The following is a 20,609-nucleotide window of genomic DNA, read 5'->3' as shown; positions in this document are numbered from 1 at the left end:
GGGCAGATGCCCCCCCTTAAAACGATGCATATTCATTTTTGCCTTTGTAACAACACAGTAATCATAGTCAATATATATGTGAATAGTTGAGCTCTGTTCATTAACAGCTTATTTATGGAAAGCAGTGGTTCGTATTGGTACCTTAATCTGTAATTTAGTTACTTCTGGTATTCTTAATTGGTTTTCAATGTGTTCTTTTTATGTTTCAAATGTAATATTTTATCGTTTTCTGGAGATTACGCTCAAAATTTTATGTTATTTGGTAGCAATGTTGGCTAAAACACCAAAAAACATAGTGTTAGAATGATTCACAAAGAGTGGATAAGATTTAGGGAAATCAGGATGGGATGTTTTAGAGTTCTTAGCCTGCAAAGAACAAATATTTTACTGCATTTATACTTATAGAGGGAATGAGGCAGCATTTATTAAGAACTATAGAGAAGACTAAATGTAGAGGACAATTTACAGAAACTTTGGTCTTTAGTAGAATGGTCAAGCTAAGGAAGTAAATTCTCTGTCCTCACTAGTTTCCCATTTTTGATTTTTGGTTGTTGGGCTTCCATTAGCTAATCTATGGCAGAGGATAAAAAATAAAGGAGCACACTGATGCAATGGTAGAGATCAACCTCCCGAAGCACGAAGCACGGGCAAATCAAAATCACCAGTACCTTTACCTTAACTCTGTAATAAAGTTTAGAAATTCAGTCTAAAGTAATGTCTATCTCTCTGTCTCGCTCACACACACACACACACACACACACACACTTCCACCATTGCATTAGCTCAGGTCTTTATAATTTCTCTCTCTCTTTTTTAAAGATTTATTTGTTTTTATTACAAAGTCAGATATATATAGAGAAGAGGAGAGATAGAGAGGAAGATCTTCCATCTGATGATTCACTGCCCAAGTGGCTGCAACAGCCGGTACTGTACTGATCCAAAGCCAAGGGCCAGGAACCTTCTCCAGGTCTCCCACATGGGTGCAGGGTCCCAAACCATTGGGCCGTCCTTGACTGCTTTCCCAAGCCACAAGCAGGGAGCTGGATGGGAAGTGGAGCTGCCGGGATTAGAACTGGTGCCCATAAGGGATCCTGGCGTGTTCAAGGAGTTTAAGGCGAGGAATTTAGCAGCTATGCCACGCCGCCAGGCCCAATTATCTCTCTTTTTTAAAAAAAGATATATTTATTTATTTATGAGAGAGAAAGAGGGAGGTGGGGAGAAAAAAGAGGAAGAGAGAGGACATTGTTCCATCTGCTGGTTCGTGCTGGTTCATTCTTCAGATGACCCTAGCAACAAGGGCTGGACAAGGCTGAAAACCAGAGCTTTCACCTGGGTATGTTATGTAGATGACAGGTGTCCAAGTACTTGGGGCATCTTCTGCTGCTTTCCTGGACATGTGAGAAGGCATCTGGATCAGAAACGAAACAACAGGGTCTCCTACTGGTACCTATAGAGGATGCCAATGTCATAAGCAGTGACTTTGCCCACTACCCTACAATAACGGGCCCCCTTTATGATCTCTTGACTGTGTGCTATTGGGAGAGGAGTTAGACTAGGTAGTAGGCAGTTAGGGTATTCTGGGTCCCCAACTCATCATTTTTTCTCAAATATAAAGGGGTATTTTCCCCACCATGTCTTGGATTCACCAGAGCACATCTCTCCCAAGACAAGTGCATATCTTAACTTATCAGGAACAGACTTCCCAAGAGACAAGGGCAAAATTAATATATCAATCCCCCACCTGAAGCCTCAACCCATTCTGTCTCTGGCCATTGCCAAGGGGGAGGGTTTCAGACTGGCCTCTTTATCATTAGAAAGGGACCAAGGAAGTTGGCTAGTACACCTTTCTGGCCTTTTGTCCCAGGACAGGTACCATGGAAACCAGGAATTTTCTTTGTTTATGGAGAAACATCTTTGAGGTAAACCTTTAAAAGTGCGTTCCCCACCATTAATACAGGTCTCTTTTTTTCTCCACTTGTCCTCCTGCCACTATGGCAGAGGACTATGGTTTTTCTCTCTTGCTTTTCCTCCTGCCTGGATGGCAGAGGATCTCAAAACCTCCTGCCATCACTAGGATGGGAGTCTCCTTTCTCAACTTTTCTAATAAATCTTGCTTTAAAACTAAACTGTGTCCGCATGAAAATTCTTCTTTCCTGCAAGACAAGAGTTGAGGTTGCTGCCGTATTCGGGGTCAAAAAACTCTACAACACTATTATTTCTTCTTCAGATGCTCCTAAAATACACACTTATGCCAGTTATTCTTTATTCTGGAATTTAGATGTAGGTCTTTTGACATCAATTTTTCCCTGTGATACCCCTGCCCTGCTATGCCACACTAACACTGTTTATGTGTCCACTTACATTTTTCAGAGGAAAGAATTAATAAGTACTTGTTTGTCAATTTCAATGTGAGGGTTATAAAAAAAAGTCCCAGTGCTCCTGGTTTTGTGCTCTTAAAATTCACCAGTGGTTCTTTTACTTCATCTCATCTTTATTTGAATTGTTTGTTACCAGAAATGCCTGGTGTGTTCTTTCCTCAGCTTAGTATAGAAATAAAAAGCCGGGAATCTGTTGCAGACAGAAAAGTTTATTTGTGAAGGGACCAGCTGAGCAGGGAAGGGAGAGGGAAGGGAAGCACCTCCCGAGAGAGAAAACAGGGAGGTGGGGTTTCTCTCCAAAGAGGAGGGAGAGAGAGACACCAAAGGTTTGAGGAAGGGTCTTGGGATTTTAAGCCTTCCTTGACCCCTCCTTGTTGTCTGGGGAACCTACAGGTAAGATGTTCCCCATTGGTGGTCTCTTAATTAATTAGCAAATGGTTGGGCAATGCTGGTACCGCCCACCTGAAGGTGTGACCAAGACCTCAGCAGGCCTGGATGGGCTCATTGTTTCTCTTAACTTTTTTTTTTTTTTTTTTGAAAATTTTTAGTGGAAGTGTAAAATTCTGTCTCTTGTTTTCTTGGATTTGAAGCCTAAATGGTGAAGTAATTTTGCTAGACCAGGCTGTTCTTCGATGATTGTTTTTGTTTAAAGAATTTGTATGGATTGAAATGCAGCTGCAAGTGTATTAGTGATTTTCTGGTTTTTACTTGTCATGATTTTTTTGTTTGCATGAATAATAGTATCTCAAAACCTGGCAGTATATTGACAAAAACAGAGCACTTTGTGTAATTCTCTATTTGAAAAATTACCTCTTAAAAAAACAAAGATTGCTTTTACTTCTATTCACATGTATCTCCAACAATAGATTTATTGACAGCTCTTAGGGTTTAATATTCTGTCATCCTATGTTCATCACAGTATATACTATTTTGCATAGAGAAAGCCAGGTTAGGTTCGTGTAAGTGACCACAGAAAATGGAGTTCTCTTAAGTAGATAGAGTAAGCATCTAACATTTTATTAGTTTGTGACAGGTGCAGCATTTCTTTTTTCTTAAAAAGAACAAATTGAAAAAGCTTAATTTGTGAATGCAAATCTACAGCTAGAAACTAGTATTTTGTGGTGCTATCTTCATGTACAGCAAGGCCCCTGAGTTAGGAAGCGGCAGGTGAACTGTGTAATCCTAGAGCCCTGCACACATTACTGAGCATTCAGTATTCCTCAGAACCTTCTGTTTGGTTATTAGGATTGGAACAGAAAATGGCTTGTTATTACCATTATGCTTCCTCTTCCTCTGGTTTTTCCCTCCATTTTTCTTCTTGTACTTTGCTAAAGAACATGTCTTTGCTGAAGTTTTTGAGCTGGAAATAGCACACAGTTACAAGTTTGTTTCTGTATCATCACTGGCAAACTCATTACAAGGTAATGATGGCTCATACTCAAGTGCATTTCCTCTTCCATCAGTTGCTACAATTAAAGAGGCTCTGAATGCTGGCTAATAAGTTATATTGTCTTGATGATAGCAGTGCATTTTTGCAGAATGACAGAATAACTTTAAGAAAATTTTGCCTGAAGCCTATCTATGACCCTCTAGGTCTGCTCCTCCATCACCTTAAAAATTCTTTGTAGATAAAGAGTATATCCTCTCCACGCCCATGGAGCAACGATCCCTCTGGTAAGCAGACCCCCGTTCGTTCGCAAACCATGAGGGCAATTTGGGAGCTGGACTAATCTGACTCCGTCCTGCAGCCATGGAGGCAGGACAAGTTAGGGTGGATTCCATTCTTGGGGCCTGGGACAGGCTGAACCACTTTGCAGGGTGGCAGCTGCGGGAAGGCGCCTGAGCTAAGCAGAATCCGGCTAAGGGTTTGAGCCAAAACCACCCCGCAAGGCGGTGGCTGAGTCCTTGGCTTCGGGTGGCCAGTGCACCAATTGGTGCCAGGCTCTGCCTGCTGGCCGCCCAGCGGCGAGCTCTGGGACTTTTATGATTTGTAGTAGCTGCTCAGGGACACTCAAGAATTAGGCCAAACTTGGTATAGGTGAAACATGAATTCCTGGCAATTGCCAGTGATAGGGACATGTAATTCTTTGTGCTTGCACCTGCAGGTCTACTTTAGTCAGGGATGCTGGGCCACGGTGTCTGGGGCAGAGGCCAGGACAGGAGAGGTCCTGAGACAAGCTGAGTCAGAACAGCCACTGTCGGGTGCGTGATCTGCAGCTAGGAGCAGGCAAAGTTGGACAGCTGGGGGGACACCCTAGCTGGGTTGAGGTTCCCACCAAGGGGCACGTGTGCTGGAATGGGGGCTGCGTTCTAACTAGGAAACAGTTGTAGTCTCCCATGGCACTAGTATGGCTGGGATTGGATACACTGGGCTGCGACAGACCCCAGCACCATCTGGTGTCCTGGGGAACCAGGGTAGATGTGGAACTGACTTGGCTAGGTCTCAATCCCCTACTGAGCCATGTGTGAGCTCTATGTGGGTATGGACGAGCCATGGCTGGGCTGAGACATCCAGCAATGGGAACCAGAGTGGGGTGAAAGCCAGCCATGAAAAGCCACTGTTCCTGCTAGGACAGAAGGTGAACTGAGAAGGGCTGGCTCATGGACCCCCTGGTATGCGCAAAATAAGCGCAAGAAATATGACAGGAAACAGCCCAGAATGGGCCATGGAAAGTTTCCCACTGGCATACATTTGGCATGGGTCAGGGGCAGACCAGGTTGAATCAGTTCATGTCATCCACTGGCAAACCCGAACACCAGAGGAGAGTGTGGGTTGGGCCAGGTTTGGTCGCGACAAAAACTAGTGCATGATATGGAATGCCAGGGTGAGATTACCTGTACTGGATTAGAATGCAGCACCCAACCAACACGCGTGAGAATCAGGAAGGAGGGGGCAGAGCCAGCGGGGGGATGGAGGGGCTGGTCCCCTCGCCAGACAGCTACTCTCACTGGATAGTGTGGGCTGGGATGAGGACAGACCAGACTGGGCAGGGCTGCAACACCTGAGCTCCGCATGTGGATTAGATCAGGGAAAAGCCAGGTTGGGCTGATTATTCCTTCCGGTTCTAGCATAAATTGGAGTGGGTGAAGGATGTTTGGGCTTGGCTGCAGACAGCTGGCAGAAGCTGGCACTTGGGGATAATTCTGTCAAGTCAAACCACAGAACCACCCAAAGAGATCATAAACCGGGGCTGAGAGAGACCCAAGAGGGAAGTGGTGGGGTTCCCCCTCTTGGGTCACTTCTCCCGCGGGAGGGCATGAAAGCTAGGACAGGGGCTGGGGTGGCTAGAAGGAGAGGCACTCAGTGATATCCATGAGGGCTGGATAGTTGAGTTGGTTGGAGGGAACTAAGCTTTAATGCCCATTGTCAGGTACTGGAGCCAAATGGGAAGCGGGACAGACTGGACTAGTCTGCTATGCATACTGGCAGGCCAGGGTGAGGGGCAGGCCTGGTGGCGGTTATTGTGGGTCGCCCTGACTGGGCTGCAGACCCCACTGGTTGATGAAAGAGTCGAGTGCATGCTGGGCAGAACCAGGCTGGACTGCAACACCCTTGGTTCCAGTGCAAGTCGGAACTGAGAGCGGAGCCAGCCCAGCGATTGCAAACACCAACTGATCGTGGCGATGGACTGTGCTGGGCCCAGTGCTTGCTGGAACATGCGGAAATCTGATCTGGGAATACCTCAAAGTTTCTTTGGTGATCTCCCCAATCGAACTGCTGGACTCAGAGCCCTGGCTAGGAGAGGACGGAGGACGGAACAGGTCAATCAACCACCTCAGCTAAACGTTGGGCAGCGAAATACTGGGCAAATGAAGACTCTGTGATGGACTGTGACCATCAGTGGATTCTTTTTTTTTTTTTTAAAGATTTTATTGTTATTGGAAAGCCGGATATACAGAGAGGAGAGACAGAGAGGAAGATCTTCCATCCGATGTTTCACTCCCCAAGTGAGCCACAACGGGCCGGTACGCGCCGATCCGAAGCCAGGACCAGGAACCTCTTCCGGGTCTCCCACGCGGGTGCAGGGTCCCAAAGCTTTGGGCCATCCTCGACTGCTTTCCCAGGCCACAAGCAGGGAGCTGGATGGGAAGTGGAGCTGCCGGGATTAGAACCGGCGCCCATATGGGATCCCGGCGCGTTCAAGGCGAGGACTTTAGCCGCTAGGCCACGCCGCCGGGCCCCATCAGTGGATTCTTCAATGACCTAATCGAGCTGGGAGTGATGTAACTGGCAGCGATCCATAACTGGAGGACTATTAAGACCACTTGAGCAAGTATCTCAGCATGCCCCACATCCGGGACTTTGGGCGGGTGGGAGACTGGGTGGGGATTCTCCCTCAATATCCCCCTTCACCTCAGATACATAAATAGTATAATAAAAAATATATATATATGGCATAAGAAGGTCCTCAAATTGCTCAATGCCTATTTTTTCTGTGCCTTTCAAAAATGATAGTTCTGCTGTGTTATGCATCAGTTTACAAAATGGATTTTCCTTCTTCCGGTAAAGATACTTTTTATTGTCATGGGGAGCAATATACTGAATATTTAATGACTAAATGTATAGGGCAGAGGAAGTTCTTTCATATGCATGGGGAGAGGAATGTTTTGCGCCACTTGAAAATCACTTTGGGGCTGGTAAAACATTATATTATTTATACTTGAATGAAGTAATTGCCAACTTTGATTTGTGTGGCTATGCCAAATCTCTTTTTCAATACTTCCTTTTCCATGTTGCTGCAAATATGTAATTACCACTAAATGGGACAATTTAGAAAACATCTTTTCGGGGTGGAGTCCAGATAAGTCTGGGCATAGGCACGGATGTCTGGATTCCCCGGCCATGTGGCTGTGGCTAGCGGAATCCATGCTGGGTCAGGCTTTCTGCTGCGGATCCTAGCTCCCCATCCACACTGCTAGGCAGTGGGAGGATCCTGGGCTTGTCCAGGTTCGAGGTGGGAGAATTTTTTTCGATCACTGGGATCGTGCTGTGGGCAAATCTCAGACAGCTCTGCGCATGCTTGAGACCATGGCTCTGCCCACTGTTGCCATCTTGGTGGGTGGAGTCCAGGTAAGTCTGGGCAGAGGTGTGGGTGTCTGGATCTCCCCACCCGCATGGCTGTGGCTGGGGGAATCTGTGCTGGGCCAGGTTTCCTGATGGGGATCCTAACTCCCTTTTCACTGCTGCTAGATGGAGGGGAGAATCCTGGGTTTGCAGGCAGCCAGAATGCCAGTGGCGCCGGGGTTTGCCTGATGGCCACCCAATAATGAGCTCTCGGGGCTTAGTGGTGTTGAATTACTGCCTATGGACACCCATGGATAAGGTTACTGTACATGTAGGTGAGGAATGAATTCTGAGGGAAACCCAACTACAGGGCCACTGAATTTGCAGGTAAGCAAAGGAACTGAGACCTGGTGATTTGAAGGGGAGAGACTGGAAGATCTGTATATGTCAGACTGATGCACCATGTCACACGGGAGTTCTGAATTGGGCTTGTTAACATGGAACATTGCTGGCCACCACACGCCAGTCCATGTGAAAGTTAGGGCTCGAGGCCTGTCTAGCAGGGCTAGATTCCAGACCTGACTGAATGTTGGAACAAGGGATGGATCACATTAGGCATGGCCATTACACTAATCAGTACGCAAAAGAACCAGGTCCAGGGGTAAATTCTTTTGGGGGTATGTGGGCCAAACCTAGGGAAATACAAGATCTGCTGGTTAGCTCAAGAGTTGGAATGGTAATGGGCTGAACTAGGTCTGACCATGGAAACTGCCAACACTCATGGGTACAGGTACTGAGAATAGTCTGGGCAGGTCTAGGTTGCAGCACCCACCTGTGTATCCTAAAACAAGGTGTGGGGCAGGCCAGGCTGCAACATTCACCAGCTCATACAAGACCAAGATGGAGGAGCTGGCTATGCCAGACAAGGGCCTAGCACCCACTGGCATATGTGAGATCTGGGTCTGGGAGTGAGATGAGTGGGAGAACTTGGGAAACTCCCCTAGTGTATCATAGTTCCCACTGGTGAGCATGTGGTCCAGGCCTGGGGTTGGGCAGGCTGGGTAAAGTAGCTCCAACTATTGGTAAATGTGTGGGTTAGTTTTGGAAGGGAACAGATTGGGCAGGGTTCAGCAAACCTTAGCTCATTGCAAGTGCAGAAATAAGGCTGCAGCATGGGTCAAGCCAGGCAAGACTATCACACCTAACAATTTGCATGAGCCAGGGATGGGAGTAGACTGAGCAGGGCCAGGTTTTAGCACCCGCCAGTGAGAGTTGGGACTGTGGACAGGCTGTGTTAGTCCAGGCTATAGCAACAACAGTCAAAGGCCAAGACGGGGAGGGACTATGAGAAGCTGGATTAGAGCAAACACTGGCCTGCACAAGGTCTGTGACTGGGAACCGGCCTGTTTGGGGAGCAAAGAGGACACCCTGGCTGAGTTGTGGTTCCCACTGGTAAGTGCAAGGGCCACAGTGAGGGCTGATCTGGACATGGCTTCAGTGGCCTTCAACACAAGTGTGGATTGGCTCTGGGGTGTGCCAGACTGGGCTAGACTCCAACATCCACTGATGCTCGTGAGAATCAGGGTAGGTGTAGGACAGGCTGGCCTAGGTCTCTGCCCCTACTGAGCCGTGTGTGAGCTGTTTCTGGGTATGGACCAGGCTTGGCTGGGCTGTGACACCCAGCAGTAAAAGCCAGAAAACGTGAAGGCTGGTCAGGAAAGGCCACTGTTCCTACTAGGACAGGACGTGAACTAAGTATTGCTGGCCCAAGGACCCCCTGGTGTTTGTGAGATCTGGCATTGGGAGAGGTGCTGATGAAGAATCTTGGGGAACTCCTCTGTTGAGATACAGTCCTTGCAGGTGAGTGCAAGAACCTAGAAAGGGACCAGCCTAAATCAGGACTGGTAACAGTACCTGCAGGCATACATTTGGTACAAGTCCAGGGCAAACCAGGCTGGGCCAGTTCATTTCACCCACTGGTGAATCTGAGCACCAGAATGGAGTGTGGGCAGGCTGGGTTGGAATGCAACACAAGCCAGCTCACATGAGGGATGGGAATGGGGGCCTAAAGAACTGTACTAGGCTATAGCCCCCACCAACCTGAGCTGGAACTGAGGGCAGGCTGTGCCTGGCCAGACTACAGCACCCATTGGCAAATGCCTAGGTAAGGTGGACCATGCCAGACTAGGTCAGGGAACCCAACCAGTACACGTGAGACCCAAGGGTGAAAGGGCTGAACCCATTAGGGGGGCTGCGTGGGGTGCCCCTGATGGATTTCCATTCCCGCTGGAGAGCATAAGTGTTGAGGTGGGGCAGACTAGACTGGGGAGGGCTACAATACCTGTTGGCCTACATGTGAGTGGATCAGGGAAAAACCTGGCTGGGTTGACTGCTCCTACTAATGCATAAGCCAGAGTGGGTGTGGGTTGATTGCTGCTGCAGCATCTGCTTACAGTTGCTAGCATGGGGGGCAAATTCTGTCTAGTTAAACTGCAGAACCACCTGGAGAGTGCAAGATCCTGGAGTGGGAGTGAGCCCAATAGGGAAACAGTGCACACCTCCCTCTTGGGTTGCCACTCCAATTAGTGAGCATGAGAACCAGTACTGGGGCATGCATAGCCAGACAGAGAGTGGCATCTGCTGGCATGTATGTGGGTAGGATAGTGGGGCTGGTTGGGTTGAACTCGGCTTCAATGCCCATTGACATGTATGAGAGCTAATGGGATGTGGGATAGACTAGACCAGTCTGCTGTACATACTGGCAAGCATGGGAACTAGAGCAGGTGGGGGGGCTTGGTGGGGGTATTGTAACCCTGCCTTTCAAATCAAAATAAATAAAATCTTTTCAAAATATTGTTGGCAATAAACATTTCAAAAATTTTCAACTTTCCAATTGACTCAATTTTCTGGCAGAATACCTGAGACTTAATACATTATTTTCAAGTGGTGATTCCTAAAGGGGTTAATTTACTTCCTGAGAGTATGTTTGTGATTTTGGCTTGCTATCAATAAAAGAGGCTTTTTAAGATGTGAATTTGCTTGATCAAAAAACTAGGAAGGCAAAATGGGACAGAAATTAATTAGCTGATATCATTGATTTGTTGCAATCTGTATATTTAAATAATCACCAGGAGGGTAGAATTGTAATTAACTCTCTCTTCACAAATGGCTAACAGTAAGGTAAAAATTGGCAAAAATGCTTGTTGCTGCATGAGTAGTACTATAAAACCTAAACTCTTGAAAAATAAAACTGAAAGGAATCATTCTGACCCCTGCAATGGTTTCCTCAGGTGTAACACTCAGTTATCTACATAAAGAAATGAGGGATTTGCACTGTGGCTTTGTGCTTAAAGCAACTGACTGTTGTGTAGTCAGTCCTTCTATATGGGTGCTGGTTTGAGTCCCAGTTGCTTCACTCCTGATCCACCCCCTGCTAATGTGCCTGGGAAAGCTGTGGAGGATGTCTCAGTTGTTTGGACACTTGCCTTAATGTTGGAGACATGCAGGAAGCTCCTGGATCCTGGCTTCAAACCAGGCCAACTCTTGCTGTTGTGGCCATTGGAGAAGTGAGCCTTCAGATGAATGCTCTCTGTCTCTCACTCCTTCCCTGCCCTCCCTCCCCTTTTCCTCTTTCCTTTTCCTTTCCCTGTCTCCCTCGCTTCATCTCTTAACTCTACCTTACACATTAAAAAGTTTTTTTTTGTAAGAGGCAAAAGGAGTCTTGTATCCTTTAATTAAATTGGTGAATGTTTACTGAGCACTTGTTATGTACCAGTCATTCTGTTATTCATTAGAGCTTACAATTGGTTAAGATAGAATAGTGATTAAGAGTGAATGCTCTGGAAAAAGGCTGCCCAAGTTAATATCTCAGCTCTATTTCTTGATAGCTGAGTCCCTTTGAGTAAACAGTGCATCTCCTAGTTCCCAGTTGTAAACTCAAAGACTTTTTGTAAGGATCAAATGTGCTAATGACATGCAGAGAGATGAGAACATTTATTGGTATGTAGAAATAGTAAACAATGGTAAAAAAAGCTATTGATCATTGAGGAAAGCTAACAAATTGGTGTTTGTAGTAAAATGATATAAAACATTGTCAAACTGTATGAATACCTTACATACAAAGAGTTGAAAAGTCAAGCCCTAATTGGAGTTAGCGAGTCTGTCAAGGGTTACCTAACATGATAAATGATGCTTGAAGGATGAATGGGATCCTTCCAAACATCAGGTGGTCAAAAGCAGAAATATGATTACTTGAAAGGAATGAGACAGGAAATATTTGGCCCAGGAATTGCCAGTGTTGCCACTGCAAATTAATCAAAGGATTTTAAGATATGCCACTGAAAAGGTGGCTCAGTGTAAGGGATGGAGAGCCACTGGAAGACTGTGAGTAAAAGAGGCATGTCTCAAATTTCATTGTTAAAAATCTCTGCAAGAAGTAAAAAGCATGATACAGTAGGAATTAATGATGACTCATGGAGAGCAATGAGAGTAAGGAGTAGAATATTGAGACAGAATCAGAAGTTATCTCATAAGAAATAAACTCTATGATAAATTGTTTCGAAGCTTGATTGACATCTATAGGAAAGAAGTCACATTGTGAATCAGTAATGCTAAATTTTCTTTCATCAAACAACAGCAACAACAACAACAAAAAACAAAACAGTGAGCTAACCTTAGATATAAGTTTATTATTAATGTAGAATTTGAAAAAAAAAGTCTGGATGGTGATTTGGAAGCTTTGGTTTAGTTAATCAAAGTTTCTTCCAAAGTAATTTGGATATGAGGCAGGAATTGTGGCATGTCAGGTACAGGTGTCACACTGGGTGTTTGCAACCCATGTCAGAATGTTTCTGATCCAACTTCCTGCTGATGAATTACAGGGGACAGCAGATGGTGGATCAGGGGCCTGGGTTCCTAGTACTGTCACGGAGAGCTGGATTTCTGGGCTCCTGACTTTGGTCAGTCTTTCTTTACCTCTCCACCTCCAAATAGGTGAATTTTTAAAGAGGTGGATTTACTGAAAAGCAAATGAGATTTATGCTTTAAGATTCCTTGCTTACAAAGACTTGAGGGCTGAGATTTGCAGAGTTATGCACAGGAAAGAAAACAATGATACACTTTTTTGAAGCATTACTGTTAAATGAGCATACGGAGAATTTCACAAAAATAACCTGAGTCCACAAGAGGCAAGAAACTTATTGTGATCTCCTTTTTTATTCTGTAGATACAATTTTTTACTGGTAGTTTTATAGTTTTCCATAAATAGTACTCTTTGAAATTATATAAGGTTAAGGCTACAGAAGGTACTGCATGGCTCTTGATTACAACCCAGGACTTCCATGGCATTAAGAAATAAAGAACAGAGCCTAGTGCAGTAGCTGAGATGCTAAAGTCCTCACCTTGAATGTGCTGGGATCCCATACGGGCGCCTGTTCTAATCCTGGAAGCTCCACTTCCCATCCAGCTCTCTGCTTGTGGCCTGGGAAAGCAGTCAAGGATGGCCTAAAGCTTTGGGACCCTGCACCCAAATGGGAGACTCAGAAGGGACTCCTGGCTCCTGGCTTCAGATTGGCTCAGCTCCAGCTGTTGTGGCTGCTTGGGAAATGAACCATCGGTTGGAAGATCTTCCTCTCTGTCTCTCTTCCTCTCTGCTCGTCTCTGTATATCTGCCTTTCCAACAAAAATAAATAAATCTTAAAAAAAAAGAACATTGTAATCTGACTTCTAAAGTGGAGTACATATTTTTATTTAAAGCTATAGAAACCAGTTGTTCAAGTAAACAAGTCATTTCTTTGAAATATACTAAGAGCTGTTAAATAGCAATTAAACATTGAATAATGATAAGTAACTAATGGTGTGTATCTCATCATACAATGGTGACTAAAAATAGGGATTTGAAGGTTGGGTAGCATTTTCAGTCATCCTTCTTCAAGATTAAATTGCTTTCTGGAATATGTTTTAAAGTGGATATACTGTTGATTGAAATGACAGCCCCAAGGCCCCTTTATTATTTTTTTTTTGGCCAAGTTCTATCGAGGTGTTTTTGATGGTTTTTCTAAAGTCCAAAGAATAAAATGTAATATCAACCTGACATAAAAAGTCCATGCTATATGTCCCAGTGATAGCAGTGTAACTTTATTGTTAAATTTATTTCTGTATACAGTTCCAATTTTTAAATTTATTTTTAAAGATTTATTTATTTTACAAAGTCAGATATACAGAGAGGAGGAGAGACAGAGAAGAAGATCTTGTGTCTGATGATTCACTCCCCAAGTGACTGCAATGGCTAATGCTGCGCCAATCTGAAGCCAGGAGCCAGGAACTTCCTCCAGGTCGTCTCCCATGCAGGTGCAGGGTCCCAAAGTATTAGGTCGTCCCCGACTGCTTTCCCATTGCACAAGCAGGGAGCTGGATGGGAAGTGGAGCTGCCAGAATTAGAACTGGCACCCATATGGGATCCTGGCATGGTCAAGACGAAGACTTTTAACCACTAGGCCACCATGCCGGGCCTACAGTTCTTTTTTTTTTTTTTTTTTAAGATTTATTTATTTTTATTGCAAAGTCAGATATACAGAGAGGAGGAGAGACAGAGAGGAAGATCTTCCGTCCGATGATTCACTCCCCAAGTGAGCCGCAACGGGCCGGTGCTGCGCCGATCCAAAGCCGGGAGCCAGGAACCTCTTCCAGGTCTGCCATGCGGTGCAGGGTCCCAAAGCATTGGGCCATCCTCAACTGCTTTCCCAGGCCACAAGTAGGGAGCTGGATGGGAAGTGGGGCTGCCGGGATTAGAACCGGCGCCCATATGGGATCCTGGGGCGTTCAAAAGCGAGGACTTCAGCCACTAGGCCATGCCGCTGTGCCCGAGCCTACAGTTCTAATACCGCAACGTGCTTGCCATCTTGACATATTGCTTAAGCTACTACAGTTTCGAGGTCCTATTATCAGCTGTGTCTGATCATTAAAGTCTTTGGGTCCTTCTCAAACACCACCTCTTCCAAGTTGACATCCAACAATCTTCCCTCATCATCTTCTCATGTCACTTTTAAAAAAAGATTTATTTAGCTTTATTGGAAAGGCAGATATACAGAGAGGAGAGACAGAGAGGAAGCTCTTCTGTCTATTGATTCACTTGCCAAGCAGCCGCAATGGTTGGAGTTGAGACGGTCCAAAGCCAGGAGCCAGGAGCCTCTTCTGGACTTCCCATGTGGGTGCAGGGTCCCAAGGCATTGGGTCATCCTCAACTGCTTTCCCAGGCCACAAGCAGAGAGCTGAGTGGGAAGTGGGGCTGCTGGGATTAGAATCAATGCCCTTATGGGATCCTGGCATGTTCAAGAAGAGGACTTTAGCTATTAGGTTACTGCGCTGGGCCCTCATGTCACTTTTTGAGTCTGTTATATATCTGTAATATGGACAGGCAGTAAGGACTTCTGTTTTAAGTCTGTAAGATATCATTTCAAGTTGTTGCCCTAGTAGCTGCTAAGCTGTGTAGCACAGGCCTGTTAACAAAATCAGACACATTACATTGCACACAGTTAATCACCTTTTCAATGTGTACATATGGTAAGAACATCTTAAATCTACTCTTTCAGTAAGTTTGCAATAAATAATCCAGTATTATATTTCTCATGCTTTAGTTTACGTATCTAGCCTTATTTATTTCCTGCAGTTGCAACCTTGTATCCATGGCGTTTAATGTTGTATTTCCTCTTCTCATGCCTCAGCCCTGGTAGCCACCATTCTTTTTTCCCCTGTTAATGTGGTGATCATTTGTTATTCACTATTGAATCAATATTTTATAGTATTATTTTTCTTTTTACCTGGCTTTTTTCCGCAGAATATGCTTTAGATGAATCCATTTTGTCTTTATTCTAATATTTAAGGTATTTAAAATTCTGCTTTTCATGATGTTTTTAATTTAACATCTACATCTTGCCTCTATTTTTCATTTGTTTTGTAGCTTGTAGCTTCTCCTGTAGTTTCTTTCCTATATTTTTATTTCAGTAGAAGCAGACTGGCTGATATACAGGCATTGTGAGCTGATTTTCAAGTAGATGTTTTCAGTAGGCTGTGAAGTGATACTTTAAATATTTCAGATATGAGTGAAGCATTGTTTATCAACACACATGTGCTAAGAATACTTGGCCGTAAGAATGACCATGATGATCAGCCTAATAGTTACAGGAGATCAGATAGCATATGTTTGTTACACTTTGAGAGAGTAGTTAGTGAGTATAAATACAGTATCTTTTTGACTCACTGAATGCATTATTGAATAACACATAACATGCTACTGTTTGTTTGAGTGACTGAACAGCTAAAGAAATGAGCTAGGTATAGTTAAGATATATTCTAAAGATTGACTCAATGGAATAAGAAGTCTAAAACTTTACCCTGTGCTTTTTAAATCATGAATTTATATAAGCACTTATTTTTGGGCATCAGTTTATAACCTGTTTGAGGGCTTCATATTATAAAGGGCATCAAATTATCTTGAAAATGTGAATTTCTAGGCACATTATATTTTTCTTAAGTGCTATATGTTGCACCAATGTTAAAACATATTATCATATTATTGTTTGTCAAGACCTGTTTATCTTCTTCTAGTACTACAAGAAAAAGAAAAATATTTTCACTTGAATGTTGAAATATATGTCTAAATTTTTAGGTTGTGAATTTTTGAGGGCAGAAAAGTACCTTTTTAAACTTATTTTTAGGAGAGTAATTTTATGATTTACTAAATTCTTACTTTGTTAAATATAGATGATAACAGTGCCTAACTCACAGGGGTTACTTTGTGAATTAAACAAGTTAAATTCAATTAAAATTAAATTTACCATGGGTTGTAAAAAGTTCATGGAAATGTGTGTTTTGAAAAAACATACATTTGGGCCCGGCGGCATGGCCTAGCGGCTAAAGTCCTCGCCTTGAACGCCCTGGGATCCCATATGGGCGCCGGTTCTAATCCCGGCAGCTCCACTTCCCATCCAGCTCCCTGCTTGTGGCCTGGGAAAGCAGTTGAGGATGGCCCAATGCATTGGGACACTGCACCCATGTGGGAGACCCGGAAGAGGTTCCAGGTTCCTGGCTTCGGATCGGCGCAGCACCGGCCCGTTGTAGCTCACTTGGGGAGTGAATCATCAGATGGAAGATCTTCCTCTCTGTCTCTCCTCCTGTCTGTATATCTGACTTTGTAATAAAATGAATAAATCTTAAAAAAAAAAAGAAAAAACATACATTTATCTCTTTTTTTAAATGTAGAATTATTGAAGGAGAAGAAAAGACAGAGAGATATCTTCCATCCTCTAATTTACTTCAAATGCCTGCAGCGGCCCAAAAGCCCAGAGCTCAACCTGCCCAAAACTGGGAGCCAGGAGCTTCTTCCTGGTCTTCCATGGGAGTGCAGGAGTCTATCTTCCACCGCTTTCTCAGGCTATATCAGGGAGTTGGATTGGAAGTAGAGCAGCCAGGACTCAAATGGGATGCTGGCACCACAGCTGGAAGCTTAACTTGTTATGCCACGGTGCCAATCCCCTGTGCTTCAAAAAAAGTTTTTAAACACTATAAGAAGCTTATCTTTAGTTTCATTCTTATATAATCATTTTACAATAGTGTTATGTTAAACTACCAATTTACATAGAAATAAAATTCATGTCTCTATTGGTATGATCCTTACTGTATAAATTGTAAAGTTAAGTAAATTTTGCAAGACCACTCAGTAAGTTGCAGAACTAAAGTTATCCTGTATTTTCTGACTTCAAGTTTAGTGCGTTTGTGTAGTAACTATCTTGCAGAATGGTGAAACGGAAGACTTAGTAAACGGGTTTTTTTTTTTTTTTGGATGATGGTACAGAAGTAATTTATTTGAATAATCCCCTTGGAAATTTTGAGTACAATTGAAAGTGGAAATATTAAGATGAAAGTGTTTGATCCTAATTACTTCATTTTTTTTATATCAATGTAAGTCGTTATGTTTGTAGTTAACTGGAAGTAACTGTTCTGATTTTGGAAATAGAATTAAATCTATCTTCTCAGGCCAAATTTTAATGAGAACAGATGAAAGCAATTTGATATATAGAGATTAGGAAAGACAGACAGGAAAATCTTGTGTCTGCTGATTCATTGCCCAAGCAGCCACAAGGGCCAGAGCTGAGCCAGTCTGAAGCCAGGATATCAGAGCCCCTTCTGGGTCTCCCACATGGGTGCAGGGTCCCAAGGCTTTGGGCTGTCCTCTACTGCTTTCCCAGGCCACAAGCAGGTATCTGGATGGGAAGCAGGGAATCCGGGATTAGAACAGGCACCCATAAGGGATCCCTGTGCATGCCTAGGCTACCGTGCTGGGTCTGGTTAATTGATATACTTTTAAAGGTAGGAGTGGTTATCTTGTTCCGGATTACTGCCTGATCAGTGTTAAAATCAGCCACCTGACAATGTTACAGCTGAAATAATCTTAGAGGTTAAATAACACAGTGTTCACTTTTTCTGGTTGTGATTCTGAGAGGGTAAATAGCTTATGCAACTAAACTAGAATCTCATTCCATCGATTCTGAGGCTAGGATTTAATCTATACACAGGACAGTGTGGTGCTCAGGAAAGCACATACTATACCAATAAATTAAAAGGAGGTATCTTATAAATGTCTGGCCAAAATTACTTTTTTGAGTTTTTTTTTTTCAGTCGGACACACTAGAGTTCATTTTAAAAAAATGTGAAGGTGTATTTTTTTAAAAGTTAAGTTACTGAGACAAAGGGAGACACACATAGAGATTCCTTCCATCCACTGGTTTACACACAAATATTCACAACAGCTGCGGTTGGGTGCCAGGAGTTTCTTATGGGTCTGCTACAGCAGTACAGGGGTTCAAGGCCTTGAGCCACCTTCCGCTGCTTTCCCAGCCATAAGCAGGAAGCTGGGGGCTGGAATTGGCATCCACATGTGAGGCCTGTGTTGCAAGTGAAGGAGTAGCTGTTATGCCAACATGTTGGCTTACCCTAGAGTTCATTTTATAGCAAGATGTTTCCATGCTATTAAATATCAACACAATACCTTCTTTCCAGGAACGGTTTGATGGTTTCTGGTCATCTTGACACGTCTTTAGTTGTCATTTGTTTTAAGGAATTGATCAGTTTGTTTCTTGAATTTCATATTTATTTTATTTACTTGAAAAATAGAGTTACAGAGAAAGAAACACACACACACACACACACACACACACACACACACACACACACAGTGAGAATCAGAGATATTCACTCTCTTTTTCATTCCCCAAGTAGCCGAGGGGGCTGAAATTCTATCCAGGTCTCACAAAGAGGTGGCAGGGACTCAAGTGTTTGGGCTATGTTGTGCTGCCTTTTTCAGGAGCATTAACACCAAGCTGGGTCAGAAGTGAAGCAGCTGGAGCAGGAACCAGAGCCCGTACGGGATGCCAGTGCTTGCAGGTGGTGGCTTAACCGACCGTGCCACACAGCAATGACCTCCACCAGATTCTTTTTAAAAATTTCTCTTTCCATTCTACTGTTCACATTTTGTTTTATTCACTATTCATTGACACATCAGGCAAAGAGAGAAGATAAGGAATGGAGGTGACACCAAAGTTTATACAGTGTCCTATAACTTTTCTGTTCGTAGAGAAAATAGGCGTGTAGTTTTATGGTTGTGAATTGACTGTTATTACTCCCATGTTAACTGATTATTTTGCTTACAACCAAATTATCTATATTTTTTAACATATTCTTATAGAAGTTTTGACATATAAGAAGCACAGAAGAAACAACAGTGCAAACTGTTTTGGGAATTAAACAAGATCCGGTATATTAGGGGTACTCTGGGTAGACAATGCTTTACATGAAATACATTATCAACCTCAGTTTTCTAACTAGGGAACTAAAGTTTGAGTTCTTCTCCTGGTTTATTTAACCACCAGATCCATTGTGCATCCCAGTCTGTCAAAAACACTTGTAGCACACAGGGTCTGGTTCCTAACAGCAAAGCAGATTGGCACATATCACAGCTTAGATTAGCCAGAAGCCTTCCTGACACTGGGCTGCACTAACAGCTGAAAGGAACCCTTGCGGATCAAGAATATTCAAACCACCAGTACCAAGTGATGACAAATGCCACTGTCAGAGCTCATAATATTTAAATGTACGTACTATTGTGCTGAAAAACTTTTCATAAGGCACAATCTTTTTAATTTTTATTAACAGGTAACCTTGGCCGGGTGGACCAGGTCTCTGAGTTTGAGTATGATCTCTTCATTAGGCCAGATACCTGTAATCCACGCTTCCGTGTCTGGTTCAACTTCACTGTTGAAAATGTGAAAGAATCACAGGTAAGGGAGATCATGGGGCATGTTAAGTGTGACTCACTAAGAAGAATATGCTTTTGTTTTCAATTAGGGATGTAACAATAATAGCTATAATTATGAATGTTTTCTTCTTATGTATCGTAATGGTAATTTTGTTTCAAGAGACAGAAAAATAGGTACACTTTGGTTACTTTTGTGAGTTGATGGTTATTAAATATACAAATATTTTATCTGAATGTACTCTTTGTTTATTGAAATGGTAATATAACTTGACAGTTTTCCTTGGGAGACACCACTCTGACTCTAAAGTGAACTGGCTGATGCTGTGGCCTAACCCAGCTCAGCCTGCCTCCAGGTCCTGAAGAACCCCCTACCTGGCCTGCCCTAAACTGCAGATTTCATGCCTGCAGGTGGATGCTGAGGTCTAGCCCGGACTGGCTAGCCCCGGACTCGGCTTCTCTAAGCACAGACTGTTGCTGTGGTCCATTTGGAGCGACCCCAAAGAATCCCTACCAAGATGCCTTCATCCCTGGTCTCACTTGTGTTGGTGATTGTTGCAGCCTGGCCTAGCCCAGCCTGCCTCCAACTCTTTCATGTGAGCCGGTGGATGCTGTGCCCTGGCTTGGCCTGGCCCACCTGTAGTCCTAGGGCTTGTGCACACCTGTGCATGTTATGACCTAGGGGATGCTTCACAGAGTTCTGTCATATTCACCCTCAGCCCCAGTGTGTGCACGAGCAGGCAGAGTTTACTTATTATTTTATCTTGAGTAATTCCATCCTGTTTGATTTTCACCTGATTATTTGCTTCTGTTCATTTATTTTAACTACTACTATCATGTATTAAACAGTGGTCTTGTCTGAATTCAGGACATCTGAATATCAGTACAGTACTCTTACTGGCATGCTGGCTTAAGCAAA

General features: G+C 43.7%; 1 protein-coding gene across 2 annotated transcripts in view; it reads left to right on the top strand.

The window, feature by feature from the left end:
- The window catches only part of BEND5 (BEN domain containing 5), a 1,156,480-nt gene that overhangs the window by 164,629 nt on the left and 971,242 nt on the right, over positions 1 to 20,609 (top strand). For both annotated transcript variants that reach the window (XM_036494566.2, XM_058681329.1), the window contains exon 3: positions 19,591 to 19,715. In XM_036494566.2, the coding sequence (XP_036350459.2) occupies positions 19,591 to 19,715 (125 nt within the window). The remainder of the gene's footprint in view (positions 1 to 19,590; positions 19,716 to 20,609) is intronic.

The sequence above is a fragment of the Ochotona princeps genome, chromosome 2 (assembly GCF_030435755.1).
Source record: "Ochotona princeps isolate mOchPri1 chromosome 2, mOchPri1.hap1, whole genome shotgun sequence".
NCBI classification, from domain to species: domain Eukaryota; kingdom Metazoa; phylum Chordata; class Mammalia; order Lagomorpha; family Ochotonidae; genus Ochotona; species Ochotona princeps.
Note: the sequence above shows the minus strand (reverse complement) of the source record. Positions and strands in the feature narration are given on the sequence as shown.